This window comes from Gopherus flavomarginatus, chromosome 7 (assembly GCF_025201925.1).
Source record: "Gopherus flavomarginatus isolate rGopFla2 chromosome 7, rGopFla2.mat.asm, whole genome shotgun sequence".
NCBI lineage: Eukaryota > Metazoa > Chordata > Testudines > Testudinidae > Gopherus > Gopherus flavomarginatus.
Window position 1 is genome coordinate 14,495,300 of NC_066623.1, and position 27,095 is coordinate 14,522,394.

A 27,095-nucleotide genomic window follows, 5' to 3' on the forward strand; every position below is an offset into this window, starting at 1 on the left:
GCATAAAAGAATAGCTCTGAACAGGAGATTAATGAAAATCCAATACATAATTTAAATTATAGTGAAAGTCAGCACTCACCGACAAATGGGGATATGACCAATCCAAGATGGTGTTTCAGAGCACCCTTAACACAAACCAAGATGAACATGTCTCACACAACTAGCCTCTAATACCTCAACCTTTACATAGTCATCTAACAAGTACTATTGCTGGCCTAAAACTATCGAGACAGTCTCGCTGAGCCTATGCTTCAGTGACAGGGACACAGAGAGATCAGAGTCAGGATAGTAGGTGCGAAAAAACAAAATTAGAGTAATTGCACTTCTAGCGTCAACTGTGCTACTAACAGCAACAGAAACCTTTGGAGAATGTTGAAGCATTCTATAGCCTGGCCTTAACGGGGATGCAGGGATAGACAATGGCAGTGGATAACTGATCATCCTGGACAATTTAACTTAAGTGGCTTCAGATGTCTTCAAACGGTACTGTCTTCTTTTCACTGCTTTTGCTGATTTATGGCCCAATTCTGCAAGCCCCTGTGTATGCAGAACTCCTGTTTGTTTCAGTTCTGTGACCAGAGGGTGTGTAGACCAGCTCCTTAGTTCAGAACAACAGCCCACCTCTGGAGCAGATGGGCAGTTGTGCATCCTTTAAGAGATGTACTGAAGAATATCGATGCCTCCTAAGGATAGCAACTAACAAAGTGGGTCTATACTACAGTTTGCCTTCAAGGAGGCATATGGAACAGCTGCCATATGAGGAGAGACTGGAACTTTTCAACTTGGAAAAGAGACGACTAAGGAGGGATATGATATTAAAAAAGGTCTATAAAATCATGACTGGTGTGGAAAAAAATAAATAAGGAAGTGTTATTTACTCCTTCTCAAAATGCAAGAACTAGGGGTCACCAAATGAAATTAATAGGCAGCAGGTTTAAAACAAACAAAAGGAAGTATTTTTTCACACAACGCACAGTCAACCTGTGGAACTCCTTACCAGAGGATGTTGCAAAGGCCAAGACTATAACAGGGTTCAAAAAAGAACTAGATAAGTTCATGGAGGATAGGTCCATCAATGGCTATTAGCCAGTATGGGCAAGTTCAGGAACTGTTTGCCAGAAGCTGGGAATGGGTGACAGGGGATGAATCAGTTGATGATGACCTGTTTTGTTCATTCCCTCTTGGGCACCTGGCATTGGCCACTGTCAGAAGACAGGATACTGAGCTAGATGGACCTTTGGTCTGACCCAGTATGGCCATTCTTATAAGGGCATTTCTCTGCAACTTAGTTCAAACTCAAGTACTGAATATTCCCACTCAGTTTCTACCCTACTGGGTCTAGAAGCTGGATGGGCCCCTTCATAATTAACTTGCAGAAGAGACAAGAGAGTCCATTTCTGTCTGTTCAAATACTACAAGACTCATGTGGGTACTGTGAAGAAAAAGTCTAGACTGCTCAATTCTCCATAACAAGAGTGATACTGCTCACTTCTTTTCCAATTTAAGATTTTTAAGGTGACCTGAAACTATTTCAGGTAGGCCTATATAGAGCAGACACTGAAAGAAACTAATTAATGTGACTTTAATATTCTATAACTGCAAGGAGATCAGGACAAATAAAGAATGGACATCTGAACACACAGCACAGAAGAACAACTCCATCTGAGGTTTGCAAAAGTAGAAAAATGGGATAGCCTGGTAGTTGAGAACCAAAGCGAACCACAAACTTGATCCTACAAAATGCAGAGCACTCTGGTCCCCCGATCCAGCACAGCACTTAGGCATGTGCTTAGCTATTAACCTCCATGTCATCCCACTGACATTATCAGAATTATTCACAGGCTCAAAACTAAGCACAAGGATAAAAACAGCAGCCTAGCATGAGAGTACAGGTGAATGCCCAGACACTTCCTGGATGAGGCCTTGTACCATCACCAGGAAGGACGTGAAGGAGCATTGTCACATCATCAGTGCTTAGCTGCATGGAATTGCCTAGTCAAATTCAGACTATTGAAAAAATAACCAGAGTAAAGACAGGCCAAATCTAGACCCTGAAACCTGGATCCCTTCACATTGCAGTTAGAAGGGAAGGTGGACTGCATTTGAAACCCATCTCTACCATCATAGTCAATCAAGTTAGATCCCAGATTGGAAAGGGATCTGTTTTATAGTGCAGGTACAGCTGAAATCTCTGTTCCAATACATCATTTTGGGCCAGCATCTCAACAGAAAAACTTACAAGGTATTTTCAGAATTACTGAACCCAGACCCAATCCAGATTCAGTCTTCTCAGGTCTGCTATATATAGAATTGACTTGAATGTCAAACACATGCTGAGGAAGGGGGGTGGGGGAGTATGCACAGAAAGGTTTTATGAATGAGGTTTTATAGAATTACATTATTTCTCCAATCTACTTTTGAGTGGCACTCAACGTATCATCTTTTGTCTCTCTCATATGCTCCTTTCATTGAACTCAGCCAACTGTGAACAGCAACATGGAGAAAAGGAGCGTTTATAAGCTGTTGCAAAAGGAGAGTTTATAGGCTGGAAAATGAAGTATTATTAGATTGGTGGTTTTCCCCTTGGGTTTATAAATTATGCTACACCCAGCAGTACAATAATAAGGGTACAAGGCTGAAAATAATAATACACAGTGCTTGAAAAAAAATGATATTACGATATATATAGCCAAGATTTTCAACAGTGACAGGTGCTTTTGGGTGCCCAACTTGCCATCTAAATGGGGATGGGATTTTCAGAAAAAGCCGAGCACCCAATTTCTGAAAATCAACCTTTTTTTAAGGTGTCTCAAGTAGGATGTCCAGAATCATTAGTCATTTTTTAAAACTGTAGCCATGAACACATACTGTATGGAGATTATGGGTAAAATTTTCAGAAATGCCTTAGTGATTTAGGAGCCTACATCCCACGGTTTCTATGAGACTTAGGCTCCTAAGAGTATAAGTCACTTTTGAAAATGGGACTTAAGCTCCTAAGTGCCACACATTCAAAGGTATATAGGTGCTTAAAGATGCAGATGGGCACCTAGTGGGATTTTCAATGGGAACGAGGCACCTAATCTTAGGCACTTATGAAAATCCCACGAGGCCCCTATCTGAATCTCCAGGTGCCTAAATACCTTTGAAAATCTGGCCCTAAGTGCCTATGTCACTTTGGTTGGTTGGTCAAACTTAGTATAAAGGTTCAAAACAGAGAAATTTAAAATTAAGGAAGCAGCAGCCACCTTGTCTCACCTTTATTGCATAATGAAATACACCCAACTGTACACATTAGAACAAGCACCGTCTTTATCACTGGGTTCAGGCGGCACATACCAAACAAATCAAATTTTGCCTTCACAATGTATGCAGTCAACAGAAATAGCTGATAAAAGCTACACTGTGCAGTTGGATAGGCTGTATTCTATAGAGATAGACTAAAATATATATGATAAAATCCACCCGTTTTGTTGCTAACACTAATGAACTAGTTCAGGGTGCTGTGCAAATCAACCTAGGCCAACACAGCGGCTTGTCTGGCATGGCGAGAGTGACTCCTGTCTGCCTCTTGGTGACACAATCATTGCTATAGCAGAACAAACCGTTTCTGGTGTAGCACTGATCTGATCCACTGCAGGATATCCACAGTGTCAGCAAGCACTTTTTGTTTCGTTCATGTAAAACCGTTAAAAAAAAATGGAACAAAAACCTAGTGTTCCCCTATTCCCCGGGGAGCAGCAGATTTGGCTTTACTCTCACTACAGCGCAAAAAGGAACACTAGCATTTTTTGTCTAGCTTTTTTCCTCTATTAAATCAGTTCACGTGAGCATTTGGAGGATGGGAGGACCCTACGAAAGCTGGTGCCACGGATATCCTGTTGTGAACCATTAATAGCATGACAAGAAGCCATCTATTCTGCTGTATCAATTAGAAAGAATGGCTCACAAGTTGGGTGGCTTGAGCTGTCAATACCACCAGACTTTGTTCAGGCTGGCTTTTCTAAAGGCACTGTTGGCAATATAATTGCTTGCTCTGTTCCTGTCCCCTGCTCCCCTCCTTGGCATTGTGTATGTCACTTAAAATTATCCGAGTAAAGATCCTAGCAGCTTTTGCTCTGCAGCCTGTGGCACAAAAACAGGATGGTGCAGCAGCCAGAAGGAACATGAAAGAGGGAGAGGCTGAGACAGCAGGCCTCCAAGAAAGGGGGTAATTTGGAAAAGGACAAAAGAACAGGGAGAAAAGTGACCTGGCTTCACTTGTTTCTTTAAAAGAGAGAGAGAGAGAGAGAACATGGATTTCTTTTCCAAAGCAGAGGAAAATGGATGTCACTAGCAGAGAGAACAACAGACAGAATTCAAGGAAAATAAAGAAGAAAGAGGTGCATGGAGCATTTAGGTGAATTAATTCTTTCATGTGTGTCTCTCCTCCCTCCGATTTATTGTTGCACTACATTTCAGTGTAGTTCCCTTGAAGGCTGCCAGAGAGAGAGAATTTATGTTTTCCAGGTTGAAAGGGGAGTTGCAGAATGTTACCACTTCACATCAAACTAGGCTGACCAGATCGCAAGTGTGAAAAATCAGGACACTCAGCGGGGAGCAGGGGGAGAGATATAGTTGTGTATATAAGACAAAGCCCCTAACATCAGGACATCTGGCCACCCTACTTTCAACATTCACAGCAACTTTAGTTATGTGCCATTTTTAATGTTACTTCTTTCAAACAAACATGGATTCCAAATCCAATCTACTGCCGTTTTCCTGCAGCCATGCTGAAGGTGGACACAGCCCATGCATCTGCTGATAAAGAACAAAGGGGCACAAGTGAGGGCACATGGGGTACCTCTACATTGTAGCTGGGAGCGAGCCACTCCCACCCGAGGCAGTGGGGCTTGGGTGGGCTTAAGCTTCGGTCCCCCTTTCTGGGCTCATATAGTAATTTTAGTTGTCGGGGGGGGGGTCACGATGCAATGAAGTTTGACTTGCTTGACTGGTCTCTCTTTCTTCCTGTTTCATTCAGTTCTGACCTCTCTCTCACCCCTTCACCCTGATGTGTTCTCCATACTGGGCCCCAGCTTTCATAGCACTAAGTGGCTTCGACTCCTATAGACTTCAATTGGAGTTGAGGATGCTCAGCACTTTGCTAGAGTGAGCTCTTTAGGTTTACCTTTATTTCTAATTCTCTTCTGTGCTGCAGTTACATTCCCGGTTTTCAATGCCAGTTACCAGTCCATTCAGTAACTAATACACTTCTTGAGTTTTACTTTGTTTATATGGCTCCCTCTTCCATTTGGTTGCCGACTAGTGTCCTCTCATGAGCACAATTTATCTGACTTGTTCTGCGGGCTACTAAAGGACAACAAACATGAAGGGAAGCCTGAAAATGAAAAGTGCTAAAGGAAGGTGGAAAAACATCTCCTTAGGCTAACGGGGGAATGGCATTGTCAGGGCCGGCTTTAGGCCGATTCGCCTGATTCCTGGGAATCGGGCCAAGCACCTAAGAGGGCCCTGAGCTTTAGGCGCCTTTTAAATTTTTTTACTTACCCTGGCTGCGGTCTGCTCCGGGTCTTCCATGGCCCCGCTCCTCTGACCAAAGTGCCGGCGGGAGTGCGGCTGCCCCAGAGCCCCGCTCTCTCAGCTGGAGCTCTGACCAGAGCGCGACAAGCCCCGCGGCCCCGGCTGGAGCTCTGGCTGGAGTGCGACAAGCCCTGCGGCCCCGGCTGGAGCTCCGGCTGGAGCGCGACAAGCCCCGCGGCCCCGGCTGGAGCTCCGGCCGGAGAGCGACAAGCCCCGTGCCCCCGGCTGGAGCTCCGGGCCCTTTAAATAGCCCCCAGAGCCTGGGGTAGCAGGGGGCTCTGGGGGCTATTTAAAGGGCCAGGGCCCCAGCTGCCTCTGCCACCCTGGTCCTTTAAATAGCCGCCGGAGCCCCGCCGCCCCCATGCATCCCCCAGGGCTCCCACGGCTATTTAAAAGGTCCGGAGCGGGGTAGAAGCAGGGGAGTCCCAGGCCCTTTAAATAGCCCCCAGAGCCCTGGGATAGCGGGGGGTTTGGGGGCTTTTTAAAGGGCCGGGGCTCCAGCTGCCTCTGCTGCACCCCCTGCCCTGCCCGCACCAGCCCCGCCCCCCGCTGCCTGCAGCCAGCTCTGCACCCCCTGCCCACAGCCAGCCCCACCAAACCCCCTGCCCTGTCTCCAGCCAACCCCTGCCACACACCCCTGCCCACACCAGCCCTGCACTGCCCACCCTGCCCTGTCTCAGCCAACCCCTGCTGCACCCCCCTGCGTGAAGCCAGCCAGTCCCATACTCCTGTCTCCAGCCCTGCCAACCCCTGCTGCACCCCCCTGTGGCCCTGCCTGAAGCCAGCCCGCCCCACACTCCCCTGTCTCCAGCCAGCCCCGCACCCCCTGCCCTGCCTGCAGCCAGACCCTACCTCCAGTCAGCCCCTGCCTTGCCTCGAACCAGCCCCATGTCCACTGCTGCCCTGCATTTTCCAAGCCAGTAACCTGCACACCTGCTTCAATGAGGGGGGCAGGAAGCAGCAGGAACCCACACATGTGCACGCCCCTAGGGAGTGGCGGGGACCCACACATGTGAAATGGCACTCCTTAATAACCAATCAGCAGCATATATGATGCAATGTACATAATATACAATTTTATTATTTATATAGTTATGGAAAGTAAATAATACATAGAAGAAATGGAAGGCTTTCTTTTTTTTTTTTTTTTTTTACACTTTTTTCTTTTTAAGTCATCCCTGCCAGGGCTCCGCCAAAAGTGTTCGAATTGGACCCCGCACTTCCTAAAGCCGGCCCTGGGCATTGTATATTAATTCTCAGAAACAGAAATCCCAGCTTCTGTCCCTGAAGTTTGAAAAGAATCAGTCTTATTCATCCGAGAAAACACACACACACATGCACGCACACACACAAATGCACTTCACTTCATATGGCACTCCATTAATTAGGATATAGTTTAATACATTGATCTTCACATTTTACATAAACACATTTATATCAACCAGTGCATCTAATTTATCTTCACTTTATAATGCTGTGGTGCTTTTGTTCACTTAATTTGTTCAGATGGGAGGAGAAAACCTTAACATATAAAGCATACAGTTAAAGTTTTTTTAAAAATGCAACACTTAATGATGTTATCCATCACCCCAGAAGAATCTGCTTCAGCCTACTCTGATCTTTGCCTCTTTTAATACTATGTTTTCTATGTTTGTATTTCAAAAATGTGGATCTTGCCTATTAAAGATCAGTGCTTTATGTGTGATCTGGATTCAAAAGATGTGGGTAGTTAAGAAACCGAGTTTATTCTAGTCTTTTCAGCTTCTTCATAACCATCCAATTTGTCGGTAGGAGGACTTCCTTTTCTACTAAGAAAGTAGAGTAATTTCCAGTAACTTGAATCAACTGAAATATGTTTTAAGTAATGAAAAATGTTTTTCTGTCTGACTATTTTAGTCACCTTTAAATAGAAACAGTCTACCTTTAAATAGAAACAGTCAGCGCTGTAAGCCAATTCACTGGCCTAAAATTGGAGACATTTCATTCAATTTTCCCTCCCTTGGTATTCACCCCTTCTTGTCAACTATTAAGAATAGGCCACTTCCACCTTAACTGAATTGGCTTGTTAGCACTGAGCCCCACTTGGTAAGGCAACTCCCATCTTTTCATGTGCTAGAATATATATTCTGCTTACTGTATTTTTCACTCCATGCATCTGATGAAGTGGGTTTTAGCCCACGAAAGCTTATGCCCAAATAAATTTGTTAGTCTCTAAGGTGCCACAAAGACTCATTGTTTTTGAGGAATACTAGGGTCAACTGGACAGAACAGGATTATTTCTCTTACATGTTCTAGACTGGTTTCAGGCCACAATTAGTGCTGGAGACATAATGAAAACATCATGGAGAAATATACTGGAGGCCATATGGAGATAGCACTAATGTATGACGTTCAAGCTCCAAGATGGTTAGTTCTGATGAGGATTCCTCCTGGGGTAATGGATATGAGACAGCATGCTATATTGATATATCTAACACTATCAACTGCTTATGCCATTGATCACAAGGTGCTGCTGATTCATGTGCAGGAACTATCTGGGGTGTATGGGTTCTCTCTATAGCAGATCTGTTCATTACTAAGTGGCATAGGGACATCAATCCAGAGAGCCCTCTAATCTGAGGCAAATATGTGGTCTGGTTTATCAACACAGTTTCAACCTATACACAAAAGCCACTTGGACTGACAGCCTAAATTATGATTTTAGGGTTTAGGTTCTGTTTGGGCACCCAGAGGTCATCAAGCATAGGCATCTAAAAACTAAAGGCTATTACATGTTCACAATACAATGAAGAGAAAGAAGTCATTCTGGTGGCACTTATACATTTACTAACTCAGGTGTTTATACAGAACTAGAGCCAGGGAAGGAGGCACAGACTTCCTGAAGTGTGAACTATTCTGAGCTTGTATGTGTGTGCACTATAAAATAATACACATGCTACAGGCTTACGTAGTACTTTGAATACTACTTTCTGTTGTAATTCACACGTTCCAATAATGAATGTATTTTGCTTTTGATTACAATGGGAATTATTATTAAACCTCTGAAAAGTACATCATTGTATTCTGAATAATATTATCTACACAAGCTACTAGTTTCACGATGGAGGTGGGCAGGGAGGAGGAGGTTGCCAGGTAATCATTCTTCTTCATAGGTGCAAATTATCCCACATAAAAGTCTCCACTGAACATTAAGTAAAAGAAAAATGCATCATTTAAAAAAAATCCTCTTTGAAGCTGATACAGTAAAGGCTACATAATGACTACAGAACAGAACACACGTCTACATTTATTTTTAGAAATAAATGATTAATCCCTCTGAGGGACTGCCCCTTCTGAATGGAATCTTTATGGTTGAATCCCTTAAGCAGTTAGTCTCACATTTGTATTGTGCAAATGAGTTTTTCAAAGGAATATTTCTTAAATACAAGTGATGTTACTACTCAGTGTAAAGTGGAGTAACTGATGCATTAGCAAGACATTTACATATGACTGACATTATTTTCTGTTTTTAATTGACAGAATTTAGCTCACATAATTTCTTTTTCTTACAGCAATAGTTCCAGAAAATTGTTCTTCCCACTATACCCCAACCATTTTGAGCTTTACTAGGGGCCAAATTCTGCTCTCAGTTACACGAGTGTAAGTCCACCATAACTGGATGGTGGATTTACCCTGGTGTAACGAGCACTGGAAGTTACACAGACGTGATTTTCTGGGAGTTACACAAATATGTGATTTTGTAGACACTCTGTTACAGATGTAGCAACAGGAGAGAACGCACCCTGCAAGCACGAAACTGCCATGTACGTTATTTTCCACTTGTAAAATAGGCTATAAAGTAGCCATTTTTAGAACCAAGACAGAATTACAGCAAAATAAAATCAAGTTTCAGCCTCTAACTCATTTGGGTCAGTTTATCCAACAATTCACTGTGAAGGATTCAATTTTTATTTTCTAGTATGCGCTCTGAGTGTGTGTTAGCTCAGCAGAATACAAGGGCCAAATCCCCTAAAGAAAAGCATTGAGGGGATTGAAAAACCCGTTAAGTGTCAACCCAAGTAGTTCCTGACTCATCTTTCCAACAGCGACGGTGGTGGGGAAGGGATCTTCCTCCCCCGGGCACACATCACAGAACAAATCAGCGAGAGAATTTCAGGGGCTATTGTATACTTCGTACTCCCAGCCCCTCGAGCCCCTCCACCTAAGACCTGACGTGGAGGAGGAACAGAAGGATGCTGTGCAGAGCACCTCAAACTCCTCTAAGAGCCCTTCCTACCTCAGTCACGAAACCCACACTACCTTGACTATGGGGAGAGGTGTTTGCGTTCCATTACGTGGAGGTAATTTTAACACTGACAGTGTATCAGCAGGCTCTGAGGGCCTCTCTCGCTCTCTCTCTCTATCATCATGGAAACATTACCCACCCTATGCCTCCTCTCCCAAGCCCACCAAACTCCAGCCTCCCCCATGCCACAACATCTGGCTCACTTGCCACCATGACAAACCAATGGAAGAGAGGGCAGCCAGAAATCCATGTAACACTTTCTTCACAGAATGTGCTACACAGAACAAAAAGGCTGCCTGGCATAATCAGAGTAATGCATGAAAAGATGGCAATCAACCATAGGGAGAATCTCTGATCAGCTGGCAAGAGGAGGCCATCTAAGCAGATACTGTGGAAGCCATTTTAGTACACTGGTTAGATCAGAGATCAGACCACATAGCTTTAACCTAGGGTCACCAATTCTGGTTGGATGAATTCCAGGAGGTTTCATCACGACATAATCTTTAATTAAAGATTAAATGTTTAATTCCTGCAGACTCCAGGACAATTCTGGTGGGTTGGCAACCCTAAACCCCTTAAGATTCCAAAGATGGAAAGGGAAGCAATATAATTCATTTGCTATAACTTCATTTCAAATAACTTCATCCTAACGAGGAGACAAGACACTGGGAGTGGAACACAGCGAGACACTGCTCCAGAGGTAGCCTGGAGCAGGTCAGAGATTAGAACGCAGCCCTTCTTCATAAAACTTGTGCTGTCCCAGCATGAGGAAGTGATAATGCAGAGAACACAGAAGGCTGATACATGCACGTATCACAACAAACTCGTGATCTTTACTAGAGCCTACAGCACCTGATCTCACAGAACACAAAAGAAGTGCTTGGCCACTGAAAGAGCCCGACTAAGACGGAGGTAACATTACTAAGGGGAACAAAGGGTGACTTTAGTGTTTTGAAGTTGGTTGATTTCACATCTTTTAATTCCTTTTTTAAAAAAAGTATAAAGGCATTTTCTAATCAGCAGCAGGGGAGCAGAAAGATCTTTTCACCTACTCAGTTTCTCCCTTGAAAAGGGCCAGATTGTGACCATCCTGCACACCCACTAAGGAGAGTGTAAGGTGCTACTTGTATCACTGGAGGGTGGAAGACAGCCACCTCAGAACCACTATAACAGTGTTTCTCAAACTGGGGTCGCCGCTTTTATAGGGAAAGCCCCTGGTGGGCCGGGCTAGTTTGTTTACCTGCCCCTTCCGCAGGTCTGGCCGATCGTGGCTCCCACTGGCCGCGGTTCACCGCTGCAGGCCAATGGGGGCTGCTGGAAGCGGCGGCCAGTAAGTCCCTCAGCCCCCATTGGCCTGAAGCAGCGAACTGCGGCCAGTGGGAGCTGCGATCAGCCAGATCTGCCGATGGGGCAGGTAAACAAACCAGCCTGGCCTGCCAAGCGCTTTCCCTACACAAGTAGCTACCTCAGTTTGAGAAACTCTGCACTACAACCTTGCCCATACATGCAGGGGAAGTGGGAGTAGAGCATACACAGGGTATCAGACTGGTTCAGGGAACATTCCCTCTGGAGCATGGGGCAGTTTTCAAAGGCACAAAGGGCAGTCAGGCACCTAAGTCCTCCTAACTTGCAATGGAAGTTAAGTGCCTAACTATCCTCTATGCCTTTGAAAATCTTCTTCCCCTGTGACTTGCTGTATCACAAGCTGCTTTCTGGAGCAGCACAATCATGCATTGCCCCATACATGATGCTTGCAGCAGAGGCCACATTTAGCCCTAACACACCTTACAGGGACACTGTGAAACTGACTATAAACAATGTGCCATCAATACATAAAATAAACAAACTGAAAAAATGTAGATGAGACTCTTTCCCCTCTCTCCCCCACCCTTTGTTTTCGTAATCTTACTTATTAGCTTGTCACTATAGTAGGTACAACATTTTCAGACAGAAATGTGATTTTCAAATTGACATTGTGCCTTTAGCCGAGATCCTTATTTTTGCCCACCTGGAGAGGAATGCAGGACTCCTAGAACCGTAGGGAATTCCAGACTGACTGTCACAGGCCTGATGTAACATAAGACTTGGATAATAAGTACTTAATAAAAAGTGTAAGTACTTTTGAAACCCCGCAGGGGTGCTAATCTGAACCTATTATACTGTTTGTTTCTGCGCTCAAGGGTGAATCCTGACTTAAACAGCCAAAGGATACATAATGGATCAGATGATAGAAAATGCCTCAGCAAAAAAAAGAAAGACTATCTGAAATAAGTGTTCTAGAAACAGAAATGTAGTTAGGGCACATTAAAAATATCTTTCATAATGCTAGTCAAAGTGATCATAGCTGGAGGGCAACTTCAGTACGATTTCTAGTGAGAGCTGAATACATAATAAATCTTGCAAAACTCAAGCTAATTAGTAAGCCAAGAGGTCAGAGACTTTCCCACTCATATTATAACAAAGAAGGATGGGGAAACGCCAGAAAGAGAAAGAGAAGAAAAAGCAAGGTTTAATACAAAAATCGTAGATGAAGTTTTTTTAAAAAAAATAAATTTCTTTTTTTTTAAAAAGCTTCATCAGAATGTGGTGGGACACGAGGTTATAAATTGCTTTTTGGCAGAGCTAAAGCCTTCTAAACTCAGGAAGGCTAATCTGTATATAACTAAAGTTTCTCTGGCATTGTTGGAGGTATTGCCAAATTAAAATCAGATAAGGCTCCTGATCAAGATGAGTTTTAGAACTGGCTTTAATAAGACTTTACTGAAGGGACTCGAAAAGTTTTGTAAGCGGACAAGTTTTCTGATACAATATCCTTGGCTGCAGAAGCTTTAATTCCAAAAGAGGACACATCAGCTTGACTGGCTGATAGCTTAGCTGAGGAGTTATTTTCTATTGTTACTAAAGACTTTTGTTAACCATATTATCCACTAGAACTGGAGTGGCTTTCTAAAGTGATGGAATAATAGGTTTGATTCTCTGGGCCCAGGCTGGGCAGACACAAAGCCACCTATTGTTGATGGATGTAGAAAAGGCCTCTGACTGGGTGGAGTGGGGCTTTTTGTTTGCAGCAGACGGTAACCATAAAAGGGGTTTTGGCAATAACTAAATCAATTGGGTTAAATCACTCTGGATGCTCAAGCCCAAAGCCTGATAACATAAGACCTCCAAACTGTCTGACTCCCACAGACTCTATTCTAAGAAAAGGAAGGGAAAACAACATGAAGCGGCTTTCCACAACAACACCTCATCGTTTGCATTGTTATTGATTACAAATACTGTGAAAATCTATTGAAAGGTTTTTGAGGAGCTGCTTGGCTAAAAGATGAGTTTTAAAAAGGTCTTTCAACTCCTCATTAACCTTACTCCAGCATTCCTTTTTTTAAAAAATCACCTGCGTCCTGTCCTGAGAGGTACCCCTCATGACTAGAAATCTGTTTCAGACATTCATTTCCATTAATTTCCAAGTTCAAAAAAGAAGTAGAAGAAGGTTATCATCAGTTATGACGGGAGAGGGAGGGCTATGCAGATGAATTGCTTCCTTTGGCTTCTAGAGCATCTTTGTATCATGCTACTCATTCTCATTCCTAGGTTTATTCCAATTCCCTTCACAAATTCAACTGCCAATATTATGTATATAGTAAATAAATAAAATAAAATAAATCTCAGGATACATTTTAAAGCTACTGCAACAGAAGACGGAGGGAGTCCAGGTTGATAGCAGATACTTGCCTCATCTGCTTTCAGGAAATATTACTCTACAGCCAACCTTAGGTCTTTCATATATACTGGAAACTTGATAAATCATTCTCAATCAAGCAGTTTGTGCTCCAGAAAGACCCTAAGAAAAAGTATGTTTCCAGAATCACTGCAAGTGGTCTGGTCCATACACAAGCAGAGGACACAAAAGTAATTGATTCCCTGTCTCTCCCTTTTGGCAAATTGTGTTCTCCCTCAGATACAGAAACATCTAAAAAGAGCATCTGGTGAGAAAATGTCTGCAGAGATACTCCCTGCTGTTAGTAGGAGGAGGAATTTGTATGGTTTATTTTTAAGTTGGAACAATTCCCACATATTTGTACCCCTATAACAGATGCTTTGAAAGAGCAAAATAAAGCTGACAGGCATTCATGGAACACCACCCAGGACTGGAAAATTATTCTTTAGAGCTCCTCAGATCAAACAAGATACTGAGAGGTCCTATTGAGCTCAGACCTGAAGAGACTCTCAAATTCAGTCTATTCTCCTGTTAACTGGAAGGGATAGCCAGATGCACAAGAGAACTCGAGTGTACAGAACTGTTCTGTGTAGCATAAGGAAGCTCAATGGCTCTGTCATACACAGAACATAAGAGTGCATCAAACCACAGTTAAACATTATAGGGCTATATTTCTTCACACTAGTGGAGTGAGTCTATAATGAGGTTGAGGATCCATATCTTAAAAGGCTCAAGGTGAGCAACATACTTGAACTATATAGAAAGATGTAGCCTGCATCTCCCATTAACTCCTGAGTTTTTGACTTGTAATAAAAGGAATATTTCATTTGCAGAAAAAGTAAAAATAAACTGAATGATGAGGTAGCTGGTAACATACAATTAAATGCAGCATTGTAGTGCACTATTAGAAATCCAAAAAAAAAAAAAATTCCATATTTACCCACCTTCTGACCCTGCCTCCAGCATTCAGTAATATAAACAGTGCAATTAGGATTTATTGTGAAGGTGACAGTTTAGCAAGATGAACAACAAATGTTGCTTAATTTAATAAGATTTTATTTTTTTATTTTGTTTTTTGTTTTGCTTTATTTTTAATACATAGGTTGGTTAGAGAATTGATAATGCACAGGGTTCATCTAATGGCTATTTTAAATATATATAAAAATAAATAACTGAACACCCTCAATTTTAAATCTGGATGGACTTGTTTTTAATAACAGGAACACAGAAATACAGGAATTGCCAAATTACCAGACTGGATCAGACCAGAGGTCAACCTAGTCCAGTATTCTGACATCAACAATGACCAGTACCAGATGCTTCAGAATAAGGTTCAAGAAACCCTGCAGTAGTTAGTTATGATGTAAGGTGCCCCAGAGAAAGTTAACTCCTATTCCTCAGTAGCAGAGGTTAGCTTATGCCCTACAGTATGTTAAGGGTTAATATCCCTTCCAAAACTCCTAGGATATTTCTTTTAAATGTATAATTACTATTACAACTTGGATATTCTTGCTATCCATAAATGTCTAATCCTTTTTGGACTCCTTCTCAGAATCTGGCCTCAGTGAGATCACGGTGAGTTCCACATTCTAGTTTTGCACTGTGTGAAAATATAATTCCTTTTATAAGATTTGAATTTGCCTTTTGATTTCATTTAATATCCCCCAGTTCCCACAATATGAGACAGGGCGAACGGAAGTTCCCAATCTCCCTTCTCTGCATCATTCATTGTTTACATATTTATCATCTTTATCCTTTTTGAGATTTATACATTGGCATTACTTCACTCTCCAGTTAGTCCTCATTCCATATGTATCATAACATTTCACTTGCTTTTTAAACCCTGTGGCTGCACAGTGAGGTCTTCCCTGAGCTGGCTGAAGTAATGTTCTGCTTTTTTCCCTGTTAATACAGAATGCACTTAGGTATCTCATTAGATGAAATTACTTCATGAATTATTAAAAAAAAAACTTTGGTATAAAGCTTGGCTAAAATATGGGTGTTCAAATACATATTAGATCAAAATGCGATAGCGTACATACTTTATACAATTTAATTGAGTTGTGTTAAGAGCTCTTAAGTGAGTTATGAATTAGCAGGCAAAGCAGCTACTTCTCTAAGGAGAAACCTTGCTATATTGCAGTTAAAGAGGAAGACATCAGAATCTTCTTCATGGCTTCTGCTAAAAATTTTACTCCTCCATTTCGTGCACAACTGGGTCCTCGGATTGAAACCATATTGTACAAACACTGCAAGTAGTACTCACACAAGTAATCAACGTACCAACATTAGCTGCATTCCACATCGCTACTCTAATTGATTTCAATAAGACTACTTGTGTAAATAATGTTGAACATGTGTGGGAATGTTTGAAGGATTGGGCCCTAATCTACTAATTTAGGGAGTGCCACATCATCAATCATAAAACTCTGGAACTGCTAATTTAATCAGCACTCATTCCTGATGGATTTCCCATAGCCTGACTTGATTCTGCCTTGCAAGACTCCACACGCTCATGGTAAATAAATTTGCGGGGGGAACGAGCAAGTAAAATATTGCTTTCATTAAAGTATTGTAAATTCAGTAGAATTTGTGCCTCTTCTGGTAAATTTTCATAACAATTTTGCTAGCATGACTCAAATGCAAAATGTATTCATAGTCAGGGAAGAATGAGTAACTTGCACCAAGTTACCTTGATATCACTCATATGTCAGTTACTCAGTTCCATACCCTTGCATGACAATTGCTCTAAAATGTTCTATTTAACAGTTGGTTGCAGCTTTGTTTTTAAATGCCCGCGGAGCAATAACTGTTGCCTCAAAGAAGGCAATAAGTCCAGATACATAGACCAACACTTTTTTTTCCCTTTAAATACGTGACCCAATTTTTCAAAAATGAAACTGGTGGGTTCTTTAAAAAACTAGGCCACTTACTTAGGAAGCTCAGTAAGGATTTAGGGCTCTGATCCTGTTCCCATTGAGATCAATGGCAATGGTATCCTTGAGTTCAGTGATGCAAGATAATGCCCTATGTGCCTAACTTAAGCACCGATTCTTTAAAATCTCATCCCTAATATTTTAATAAATACTTTGTCCTTCTATAGCACATTCTTCCAAAGCTTCACAGACAAGTTCATCACCACATGCCCTTCTTTGCTAAGAATTATACCCATTTTACAGATAGGGAAGCTGAGGCAGAGAGAAATTAAGCAACTTGCATAAAGGAAGTCTGTGGCAAAATAATAATAATATTCAGGTCTTATAAAGAGAAGCCAGTGTTTTAACCACAAGACCATCCTCCCTCTCCTTTGAATTTCATATCAACACACAACAAACATTTGGAGGATGCACTGGACTTTTAAGTGCTTACCAGCTACTAGCAGGCTGGCCCAGATCCTATGAGAAGTTTGGTTTCCTTTCATGAAATATGAGTCTGATTCCGCACTCATGCAGTATTTGGAACTCAGGCAGGGCCTTATTTAAAGTAAAATACCTGTTTCCTACCTTTATGGCTTTAAAGGAATTCTGTGCACACTCCAAGGGTTGAATGCACTTTCACTTTCCTTTATAAGAATACAACTATTATGCTGATTATTAACTTTAGCATGGTACCTTACATAGGCCTGTTATTCAGTTTTATCATTGGAAAATTCAGTTTAGCAAAATATAATATTAATGGAAGGTTAGGAAGACACCTTTTTATTAACAGTGTCTCATTTAGCTATATTTTAGAAATAAAAACTTAAAAATCTGAATATGACCACTAATAGATTCAGCATATGAAAATATCTTAATTGTACTACAGGAAAAAAACAGTAATTGGAAAAATACATGTCCAGTTCTGGCACACAATATTCTGTGTTAAAGGAGAAAAAAAGACGTTGGAGGATGATATACTAATTTTTTTCTTCCTTACAACAAACAATCCTCAGATTATCCCCAAGTGTGTGGAACGCACCTGTTGAGTTATACACCAAATCCTCAGTAGAAGATTATCATTAAGAAGTGTCTTAGCAGCATGAGAAACAGGTACGATATAATTGGCTAGAACAGCCCTTGAGCCCTCTCCCAGTCATGAGAGTGAGACGCAAGATATTAAAGTGATCTAGAAAACACACATGCATCTATTACAGAGGAACTGTGGACTGTCCAGTGTGTCAGTAAAAAAATGAACCACTCAGCAGGAAAATGAAATGAAGGTGTTTTGGCAGCTATAAACAAACTTTGTTAAAGGTGTATTCCAACATTTATAACACTGGATTCTAGGTTATTTCCAAAAGTTCTCACTGACTTCCTAAGAACACAGAAGATTAATCAGTATGCTGAGAAAATGGCTATGTTGAGAGAATAATGAGTGTGTTAACTAATTACCGCCCCGGATGCTTGCAGTGACAGTCTCAACCAAAGAAACGTTGATCAACAGATATACCATTCCAGAGGGCAGCCCTAGGGCTATACTTTTGCTGTTACAACATGCAATGAAACTTGAAAAGATATTCAAAATATTAAATGAAGAGAGGTTCCAAGTAGTCAAATTTAAAATATCAATATTGCCAGATTATGCTATTCATGCCAATAAATGCAAAGAAAGTATCATTTACATTTTAGTAACAAAATCATGATTGCGTTTTAAATTAATAGTTTCCAACTAGACCAGATTTTTGCTACTCCAACTGTGACTGGAAGCTGATTAGCACTACAGAAATCTACTAGGTAGGTACTATTCTGTGTATCTATTACTATTATTATTTTATAGACACCTAAAATACCTTTTCCGAGGTCAACCTTTTAAAACTTTATTTTTAAAATGTTTATAGGTCACAACATGGGAAAACTGCCAAAAAAGAGTAGTTCTGGTCCCTGATTTTTCACTTTTCACTGGAGCCTTCATAAACAACTGCAAAACGGCAAACTCAAGTTCTTATACCAGACAAGAGTCCATGGACCTCTAGGGATCTGCTTTCTCCAGACAACAACAACAAAAACCACAGACTGTTAGGATTTCAGAAATACTGAGGGAATTACACATACAGCCAGGTCAAACGGAAACATTTAATTGTAAGAGGTGAAGAGGGAGGAACATTCTTGGGGGGCAAGCGTTTTTCTTTTTCTTGACGTGTTGAGTTTGGCACCCTTTGATGGATTCAGTTCTGTTGTGGTTAGATCATGACAGATTTCAGGAGTAACCCTACACGTCTGTTGGCAGCCACACATTTCGCATTTGCTCTTCTCTCTGACTGTTTTTTAAGGTCGCTCTTGCCAGATAGCAACCGTTTCCCAACTTCGGGAAAGCCAAAAGAATGGCGTTTTTTAAAAAAGGGGCTTTAGACGCATCAAAGGCGGGGAAAAGGGGGGGGGACGAATTTGGGGACAGGGAAGGGAGAAGAGACCCCAATCCACACCGAAAGGAAGAGTCACAACCCGATCGGAGAAAGCAGCTCATCTTGGGGGGCGTTAACCAAGGGGCTGCTTCTGCTCCGCAACTTTTTACAAGCAGGACGGCGATGAAAATGAGCTTCCCTGCAGAGCGGCGGGCTCGGAGGGCTGGTGTCCCCAAGGGGCGCCGCAAGAGGAGAGCACACCGAGGGCACCTTTACGAGGAAAGCTCTCCGGAGAAACAATGTTGCATGCGTCCTCCTAGTGCATTGCTAAACGCACATCAGGGGTTTCCGTCTAGCTTATTGTGTGGCCGGAGGAACCCAGGCCAAGAAACCTCTCCACCCCCGGGGCTCTCTTGGGAAAGCGGGTGGGGAGGAAGAGAAAGAAGACATGCAAACTACATGTGTGTCAAACGGGGGAGGGGGGCTGCAAGGGGCCCAGGAGCCAAATCAGCAGCGTATCGAATCGTGCACACGAGAGTCTTCAGAGCGCGCACAATCAGAAAGGGAATGAGACCCCCCCGACCCCCTCCTCTCTGGACTCTTCCTTGGCAGGGGGGAAAGGGGGGTTACAAACAGGCTAAAAGGTAACACACTGGCCCAAGCTGGGGAGCAGGGGCGAGACAGGGGAAAGGGCTCCCCCCGCCTTACCTGAAGACACACTCCTCCCTGGAGTCCCGGGCAGGGGAAATCAGCCCGTACTTCTTGTTGAAGAGCTTCTGAAACAGGGTGGGTGGCATTTTGGGGCGCGCTGCTCCCCCAGCCTCCTTCTCTCTCCCTCCACCCAGCGGAGGCGCTGGGGCTGGAGCAGCGAACTCCTCCGGCAGGCAGCTAGTTCCGCGAACCCGACTCCATTTGGTGTCACAGTCATATGACAAAAATTAGTCACTTGGAGCTGCCCGAAGAGGAGGATCGCAGGGAGGCGGGCCCGGGAGGGGTTTCTCCGGGGCCGTGCACAGCTGAGTGGCTGAAGCCCCAGCACCACGTGCTCCGGCAGCCCGGCTGGGGTTTGGTAGGGCAGCGGGAGAGCTGGATGGATCCTGTTTGTGTTTGGCCCCAGCTCCCACTGGCTAAATGCAGAATAAACGTAACCTCTCCTAGGGCACCGATTATAACGCCGGGGCCGCCCGGATCCCATTGCAACAGCGTTGCAAAAACCTCCATCCTGCACCTAGCCCCTTTCGGACCCAGCCAGGCTCCCCCTGATTCACTCACATCCCTCTCCCATCAAAGACCCCCTAGGCCCTGGTGTGTCTCGGAGCCACGGGTGCTTCAGACGTCCAGGACAGGCAGTCGGATCCCAATTTTTGCTGCTCCTCCAATAAATAAATAAATGAACCCCCTGCCTCAATAGAGAATAGGCTCCAGGTGCAACAATCGATCCTCGTATACCCCAACTACGTAAAACACTGGGCTCTAGCCTCTGAATAGCCCACCCAATCGTATCAGCACATTAGGAAACATCCCCATTTTCCAGTTGGCTCTGGATTATTCTGGTGGACCCGGAGAAACTGCATCTGTACTGCGTGTATTGGTAAAACGGGGGAGGAAGGGCTGCAGGCATAAATACACCAACTCCAGCAGGATGCAGCTGAAACAGAGTCGTTGCAACTTTCTTCTACCAGGATTTACTGGGAGCCAAAATTTCTTCTTCCACTACTAGAAGTGCCACTTGTTCTCTATTTTGATGGTACTATTCCTGGGTACTCAGATGCAACAAGAGTGGCTAACCAGGATTTCTGTTTAGGCAGTGGAATTTGTGGAAGGCCAGAACCTGGCAGGATCCAGCTGCCAAATGGACATATTTCCAGCATTGCTAGACCTTGCTACGTCAGGGACCAGTGGGGTTTTGTTTGTTTGGGTGTAAGAAAGAGAGAGATGGTATATATGCTCTTATGTGGTAGAATTAGGGAGGCTGGGACCAGAAATTGGCCAGGTTTAGAACAGTAACTGGACTCGTTCTTTATTTAGGCAATGGGAATTGTGGACTTGGGTACAACAAACAGGAGGCTCCAGGCTGATCCAACTTTTTATCTTTTCTTCCTTTGGTTCACAGGGAGTTGCTATTTAGAGATTTAAGAGATCCTCCCACAGTGCAGGGAGATGAATGAAAGCAAAAGTGGTGTTGACGCACGTGGGCGGTTCAGGCTATGCAATACCAGGGGAAGGAAGGTGAAGGAGATTTGCATGAAGAGGAAGCTTCAGCTTGTAAACAAACATCAATACTACCAACTAGTATTAAAGTGGTAACAACAAAGTAATGTATCAGGAAAAAAACAGACAGGGTGGATGAGGTAGTAACTTTTATTGGACCAACTTTTGTTGATAAAATTGAAAAGCTGGCCCAAGAACAGAGATTATTTCATTCATCTTGTCTCTCTAATATTGTGGGACCAACACAGCTATAACAACACTGCAAACAGAAAGAAAATATAGTTAGAGCAAGTACCCCGGATTAGCCTAAAATCCAGGTTTTACAAAAATTAAAAGAAGCTAGAGGTTTCTGCATAATATATTAGTAAATACCTCATGGAAACATGTTTAAATAATGTAGAACAATTTTTAACAATTTAACTAAAGGCCAACAATATTTGGGTGGATCTTAGGATTCCTCATCAGTGTCTACAATGCAAACATTGCAGCATTGTATAGATGCAGAACTAGAAAACAAAGTTAAATAAAAACTAATTAAAGTGAAACTCACCTCATTTAATTCTCCAAAGCAAGTGAAGTAAAACAACATGTAAGATTATTAAGAGAGTGTGTGTATCTGAATTAATCTAAGCAATTTATTTTAGTAACACTCAAAGAATGAGTTTTTAAATTATATTCTATTATTGTGACCGGGGCCTTAATTACCCTTCAATATGCACTTTTATAACCTCTTTAGGTAACTGCAGTGAAAGCAATGAGAGAAACCTTGGTTTCTTTTTCGTAGTTTATGTATAGTCAGATATGTCTACACTACGCATTTAAACTGAATTTAGCAGTGTTAAACCGATTTAACCCTGCACCCGTCCACACAACGAGGCCCTTTATATCAATATAAAGGGCTCTTTAAACCAATTTCTGTACTCCTCCCCGATGAGAGGAGTAGCGCTGAAATCGGTATTGCCATGTCGGATTAGAGTTAGTGTGGCCGCAAATCAACGGTATTTTCCTCTGGGCAGTACCCCACAGTGCACCATTGTGACCGCTTTGGAAAGCAATTTGAACTCGGATGTACTGGCCAGGTAGACAGGAAAAGCCCCGCAAACTTTTGAATTTAATTTCCTGTTTGCCCAGCCTTGAGCTCTGATCAGCATGGGTGGCGATGCAGTCCCAAATCCAAAAAGAGCTCCAGCATGGACCGTACGGGAGATACTGGATCTGATCGCTGTATGGGGAGACAAATCTGTTCTATCAGAGCTCCGTTACAGAAGATGAAATGACAAAGCATTTGAAAAAAATCTCCAGGCTATGATAGAGTCCACAGCACAGTGCTGTGTGACAAGTGTAATGGAAAGCCAAAGAATCAAACGGACCCTCATGGAGGGAGGGGCTACTGAGGACTCCAGCTATCCCCCAGTCCCCGCAGTCTCCGAAAAGCATTTGCATTCTTGGCTGAGCTCCCAATGCCTGAAGGGTCAAAAACATTTTCCTGGGTGTTTCAGGGTATATGTCGTCAATTTACACCCTCCCCCCCCCGAAAGAAAAGGGAAAAAAAAACGTTTCTCGCCTTTCTTCAATGTCACCCTATGTCTACTGCATGCTGCTGGTAGATGGGGTGCTGCAGCACTGAACACCAGCATCCTCTTCCCAGTGGCAGTTAGTACAATATGACTGCTATCTATCATCAGCAGCAGCCCATGAGTGCTCCTGGTCATTCCCGGCAGATGGTACAGAACGGCTGGTAACCGTCTTCATCATAGCAACTGGAGGCTGAGCTCCATCAGCTTCCCCCTTTCATGTCTAAAGAAAAGACTCTGTACTGCCTGGACTATCATAGCAGTGGGAGGCTGGGCTCCTCTCCCCCCGCACCCTTTAATGTCCTGCCTGGACTATCATAGCAGCTGGAGGCTGCCTCCCCCTCATTTTATCTCACTAAAAAGTCAGTGTTTCTTATTCCTATATTCTTTATTACTTCATCACACAAATGGGGGAACACTGCCACGGTAGCCCAGGAGGGTTGGGGGAGGAAGGAAGCAACGGGTGGGGTTGTTGCAGGGGCACCCCCTAGAATGGCATGGCAGCTCATCATTTCTGCGGGATCTCTGGGGCTCTGACACGGAGCGGCTGTGCTCTCTAGTTCTCTAGTACACTTGCCCCACATTCTAGGCAGGACTGACTCTATTTTTAGACAAAACATAAAGGAGGGAATGACCCAGGGAGTCATTCCCAGTTTTGTCCATGTGCCCTCGGCCGACCTCAGCGAGGCCAGCCAGGAGCACCCATGACAACAGCAGACGGTACAGAACGAGTGATAACCATTGTCTCATTGCCAGTTTACAATGGCATGGCAGATGGTGCAATAGGGATGGTAACCGTCTCTGCTACCTTGCAAAGGCAAATGAATGCTGCTGTGTAGCACTGCAGTACCATGTCCATCAGCAGCATCCAGTACACATACGGTGACAGTGACAAAAGGCAAAACAGGCTCCATGGTTGCTATGCTATGGCATCTGCCAGGGCAATCCAGGGAAAAAAGGGCACAAAATGCTTGTCTGCTGTTGCTTTCACTGAGAAAGGATTGAGTGACGACATTTACCCAGAATCACCCGCGACACTGCTTTTGCATTGGGATCTCAACCCAGAATTCCAATGGGCGGGGGAGACTGCGGGAACTGTGAGATGGCTATGGGATAGCTACCCACAGTGCAACACTCCGAAAATCGATGCTAGCCTCAGTACATGGACGCACACAGCCGAATTAATGTGCTTAGTGTGGCCACGTGCACTCGACTTTATACAATCTGTTTCACAAAACCGGTTTATGTAAAATCGGAATAATCCTGTATTGTAGACATACCCCAAGTCCAGAAGGAGGACCTCTTTGCAGACTGCACCTTGCCCCACATACAGCCCTATGTGTATACTTCAAGAGGGCTATATGTGGAAAGAGTTCTGTGCCCCAAAGCCTTTCTAAGATAAGGAGCCTTAGTTTCCCCTGTTGTTTATATGAATTTTTCACACAGCAAAATAGGGAGAGAATTCTTTAAATGGAAATACTGTTCCTTAATTCTGTAATGGTTTCACAGTTGTATCTGGGACAACTTTTAATTCATTTTTTGAGATTGAATAGACTTTCAATTGATGCTGTTCTTTAAAAATGGATATTTCCTCCTCTGCCTGAGATCTGATCCAAAGCCCATTGAAGTCAATGGGAGCTGATGCTTTACAGATTTGGGGTCTACAACAGACCCAGCCTTCAGAGACTAGGAAATGACAAAAATTCATTTGCACACGCTCTAAAGTTTATTGCATGTATCAATGACTCACAAAGACTGTATGAAATAAACAAGCACATGTATGTGTATATCTACACATACATATACACAGGAGACATCAAGTATTTTCCCCCTTAAATTGGAAGCACTTAAAATCAAAAGCACCCATCTGTAAATTACTTTTAAAAACTTAATAAAATAATTGTCTTGCTTGCAAATTCTATTTAAAAATCTAATTGCTAAGTCAAATCTCTCTACCAAACATGTATCTATATTACATATTTCAGTGATTAAAATAAATAATTCTTGTGTAGTTCTTACATAGGCTATGGTTCATCTGAAATGACAGTTAAAATCCTCCAAAGATATATATTGGCCTAAATTTTTTCAGGGAGAAGGCCTCCTGACTTCAGTGAACAAGGACTGCTCCTGTGAGAGCTGCCTGCACATTTGGGCCCTTAGGCATTATACATGTGACTGACTGTGACCTATAACCTTTCCCCACTAATACTGTGGAGCCATTTTCCATTTCCAGTGAAATTTTATGCAGTCATTTTTCTGCCTAGACTCAAAACGTGGGAAAATGCCTAACTGGCAATAAAACCAGAGCAAGACTGGTTGCTGTTGTGGCCTCAACATGAATAGAATTTTCTTCCTGGGGCAAAAGAGGAGCTAGACTGATAATTAATTATACCAAGTAAAACATTTAGTAGCATTTGTCAGGGTCAGATGAAAATGATTTAAAAAGCATAGCTGTGTGGGGGACAAGATGATGTTAGCACCCAATCCTACAAACATCTAGCCATGTGAGTAATTTTACTCATATGCGTAAGAATTCAGGTACTTGGTAATTCTCTTTAGTTTTATGTTATGCTATTTCTAGACTTAGTTATCCCAACACTGTCTCATTCTTATTTGCTTCACTTTTAAAGTGATTGGCATAGAGATGATCTTATATCATGAAAATTAAATTTAAGATGATGCAGGTATTAACAAAAGAAACTTATAAGTCAGATATACAGCATGAAGAAAAAGAAAAAAAAAAAAAAACCAAACCCTTCCAGGGGCTCTGAAGTTTAAGTGTAACAGTGACCAAAGCAAAACCTTATGATATCTGGCAATAATGGTATTAGGAACAATTTCTTGTTACAGTGATTTACCAATTGGTTTACCAAATATGAACACACTCTAATACTGTATATAATGGCCAAAGATTTTCAGTGTTATGCTATAACCTTTATAACAGACTCGGGGCCTAATTATACATCCTTTGAAGTCAAAGAGTTGCAACTGAAATGACTTCAATGAGAGTAGGATCAGGCCCTAAACTTTACTGGTTAAAGTTGGACATAGGTAAAAAAGTTATGCTTGGCTTTGAGAATCCAAAGAAATTCTGATTTTCAAGAAACTAATGACATGGGATATAAACTAAGAGGTTTAGAAAGTCACACAATGTTTTAATAATTTAAACAGCAGGATCTGTATGTGTACAGACAGATTCTAATCTGAAGGGACAGCCAGTGGTTGTCATCAATATCAGAAAAATCTGTGGGTAGCCAAGTCAACCTTTCTAATAATAAAAGAAAGGTGCATGGGGGAAATTGTATTCTAAAAGCCTCTTACCCATGGTATTTGAAGCATTCAGCATCTTTAGTAATCTACGGACTAAATCAGTGGGACTGATAATCTAACCTGCAAATCAGGTGAATGCTCACCTTTGCACAGCCCTGGAGGAGAGGGGAAATAAGGAGCCTTCTTCTGAAGCCATCAGGAAATACCATTAGACTTCTCTCTTTCCCCTACATACAGTGCACATCAAATAATCCTGATGGGGCCAGCTTCTGCTGAAATGTTGGTGGATGCCCAAAGTGCATAGAAGGGGACAAAAAGGGGGACATACACATAGCCTAATGGGAACTGCTCTACATACCCTACTCCCTGAGCCCAGTTACGTCCAAGGCACAAAAGAATCAATTTTGTAACTTAAAATAAGGACTTTTGTCAAGAACAAATGTAAGCCTTTACTATATCGTATGCAATATAAAGTTTAAATTAACACTGAAGCTGCATGGTGTAGATTCCTGGATGAAATCAGAAGCATGTCATTCAAAGTATGTCACTGTGTTTGTGTCAACAGTGGAGAACCGTTCCAGGAGGCAGCAGAGGGGAATCTCATAAAACAGTGACCTTGTTGGATTGTGTGTTTTGGAAAGTATCAAGGAGGCTGGGTGGCCTTTAGAGTGTTAGTGGGGAAAAAAACTTCTATTTTGTTTATAAAACCTACCTTTTAGGAAGTTCTACTGGGAACATACAACTTGATTCAGAATGTAATATGGCCAAGATAATTAATCCCAGAGCAAATTTTTACAGTATTATAAAAGAAACCGACAGCAGCACTCACTGCAACAATGATGAGTTACTGAATATGTGAATGCTTTACATTAGGGTTTTTAAACTCATCATGTGTATTAAAGAATGCAATCTAGCTAATCATCTCATTACATAGGACTGAAGTGAATGTACAATGGGTTAAATGCACCACACCTATGTTTAAATACATAAGGGTAAAAATCTATCCTTGGTTGATGGATTCATAAGGGGAAGCTAGTGATATTAAGAGGCAGTCTAATGTTAAAGATTTAGGCCATATAGGACAGCTAGCTAGCATAGCAAAAAAGGTAGCTGTACTATTTGTCTAAGGAAATTAAAATGAATTAT

At 42.5% G+C, this 27,095-nt stretch overlaps 1 protein-coding gene across 4 annotated transcripts in view; it reads right to left on the minus strand.

The window, feature by feature from the left end:
- Positions 1–19,812, minus strand: part of FNIP1 (folliculin interacting protein 1) — a 93,879-nt gene extending 74,067 nt beyond the window's left edge. For all 4 annotated transcript variants that reach the window (XM_050962542.1, XM_050962540.1, XM_050962544.1 and 1 more), the window contains exon 1: positions 19,603–19,812. In XM_050962542.1, the coding sequence (XP_050818499.1) occupies positions 19,603–19,691 (89 nt within the window). In that variant the 5' untranslated portion in view covers positions 19,692–19,812. The remainder of the gene's footprint in view (positions 1–19,602) is intronic.
- Positions 19,813–27,095: the final 7,283 nt, after the last annotated feature.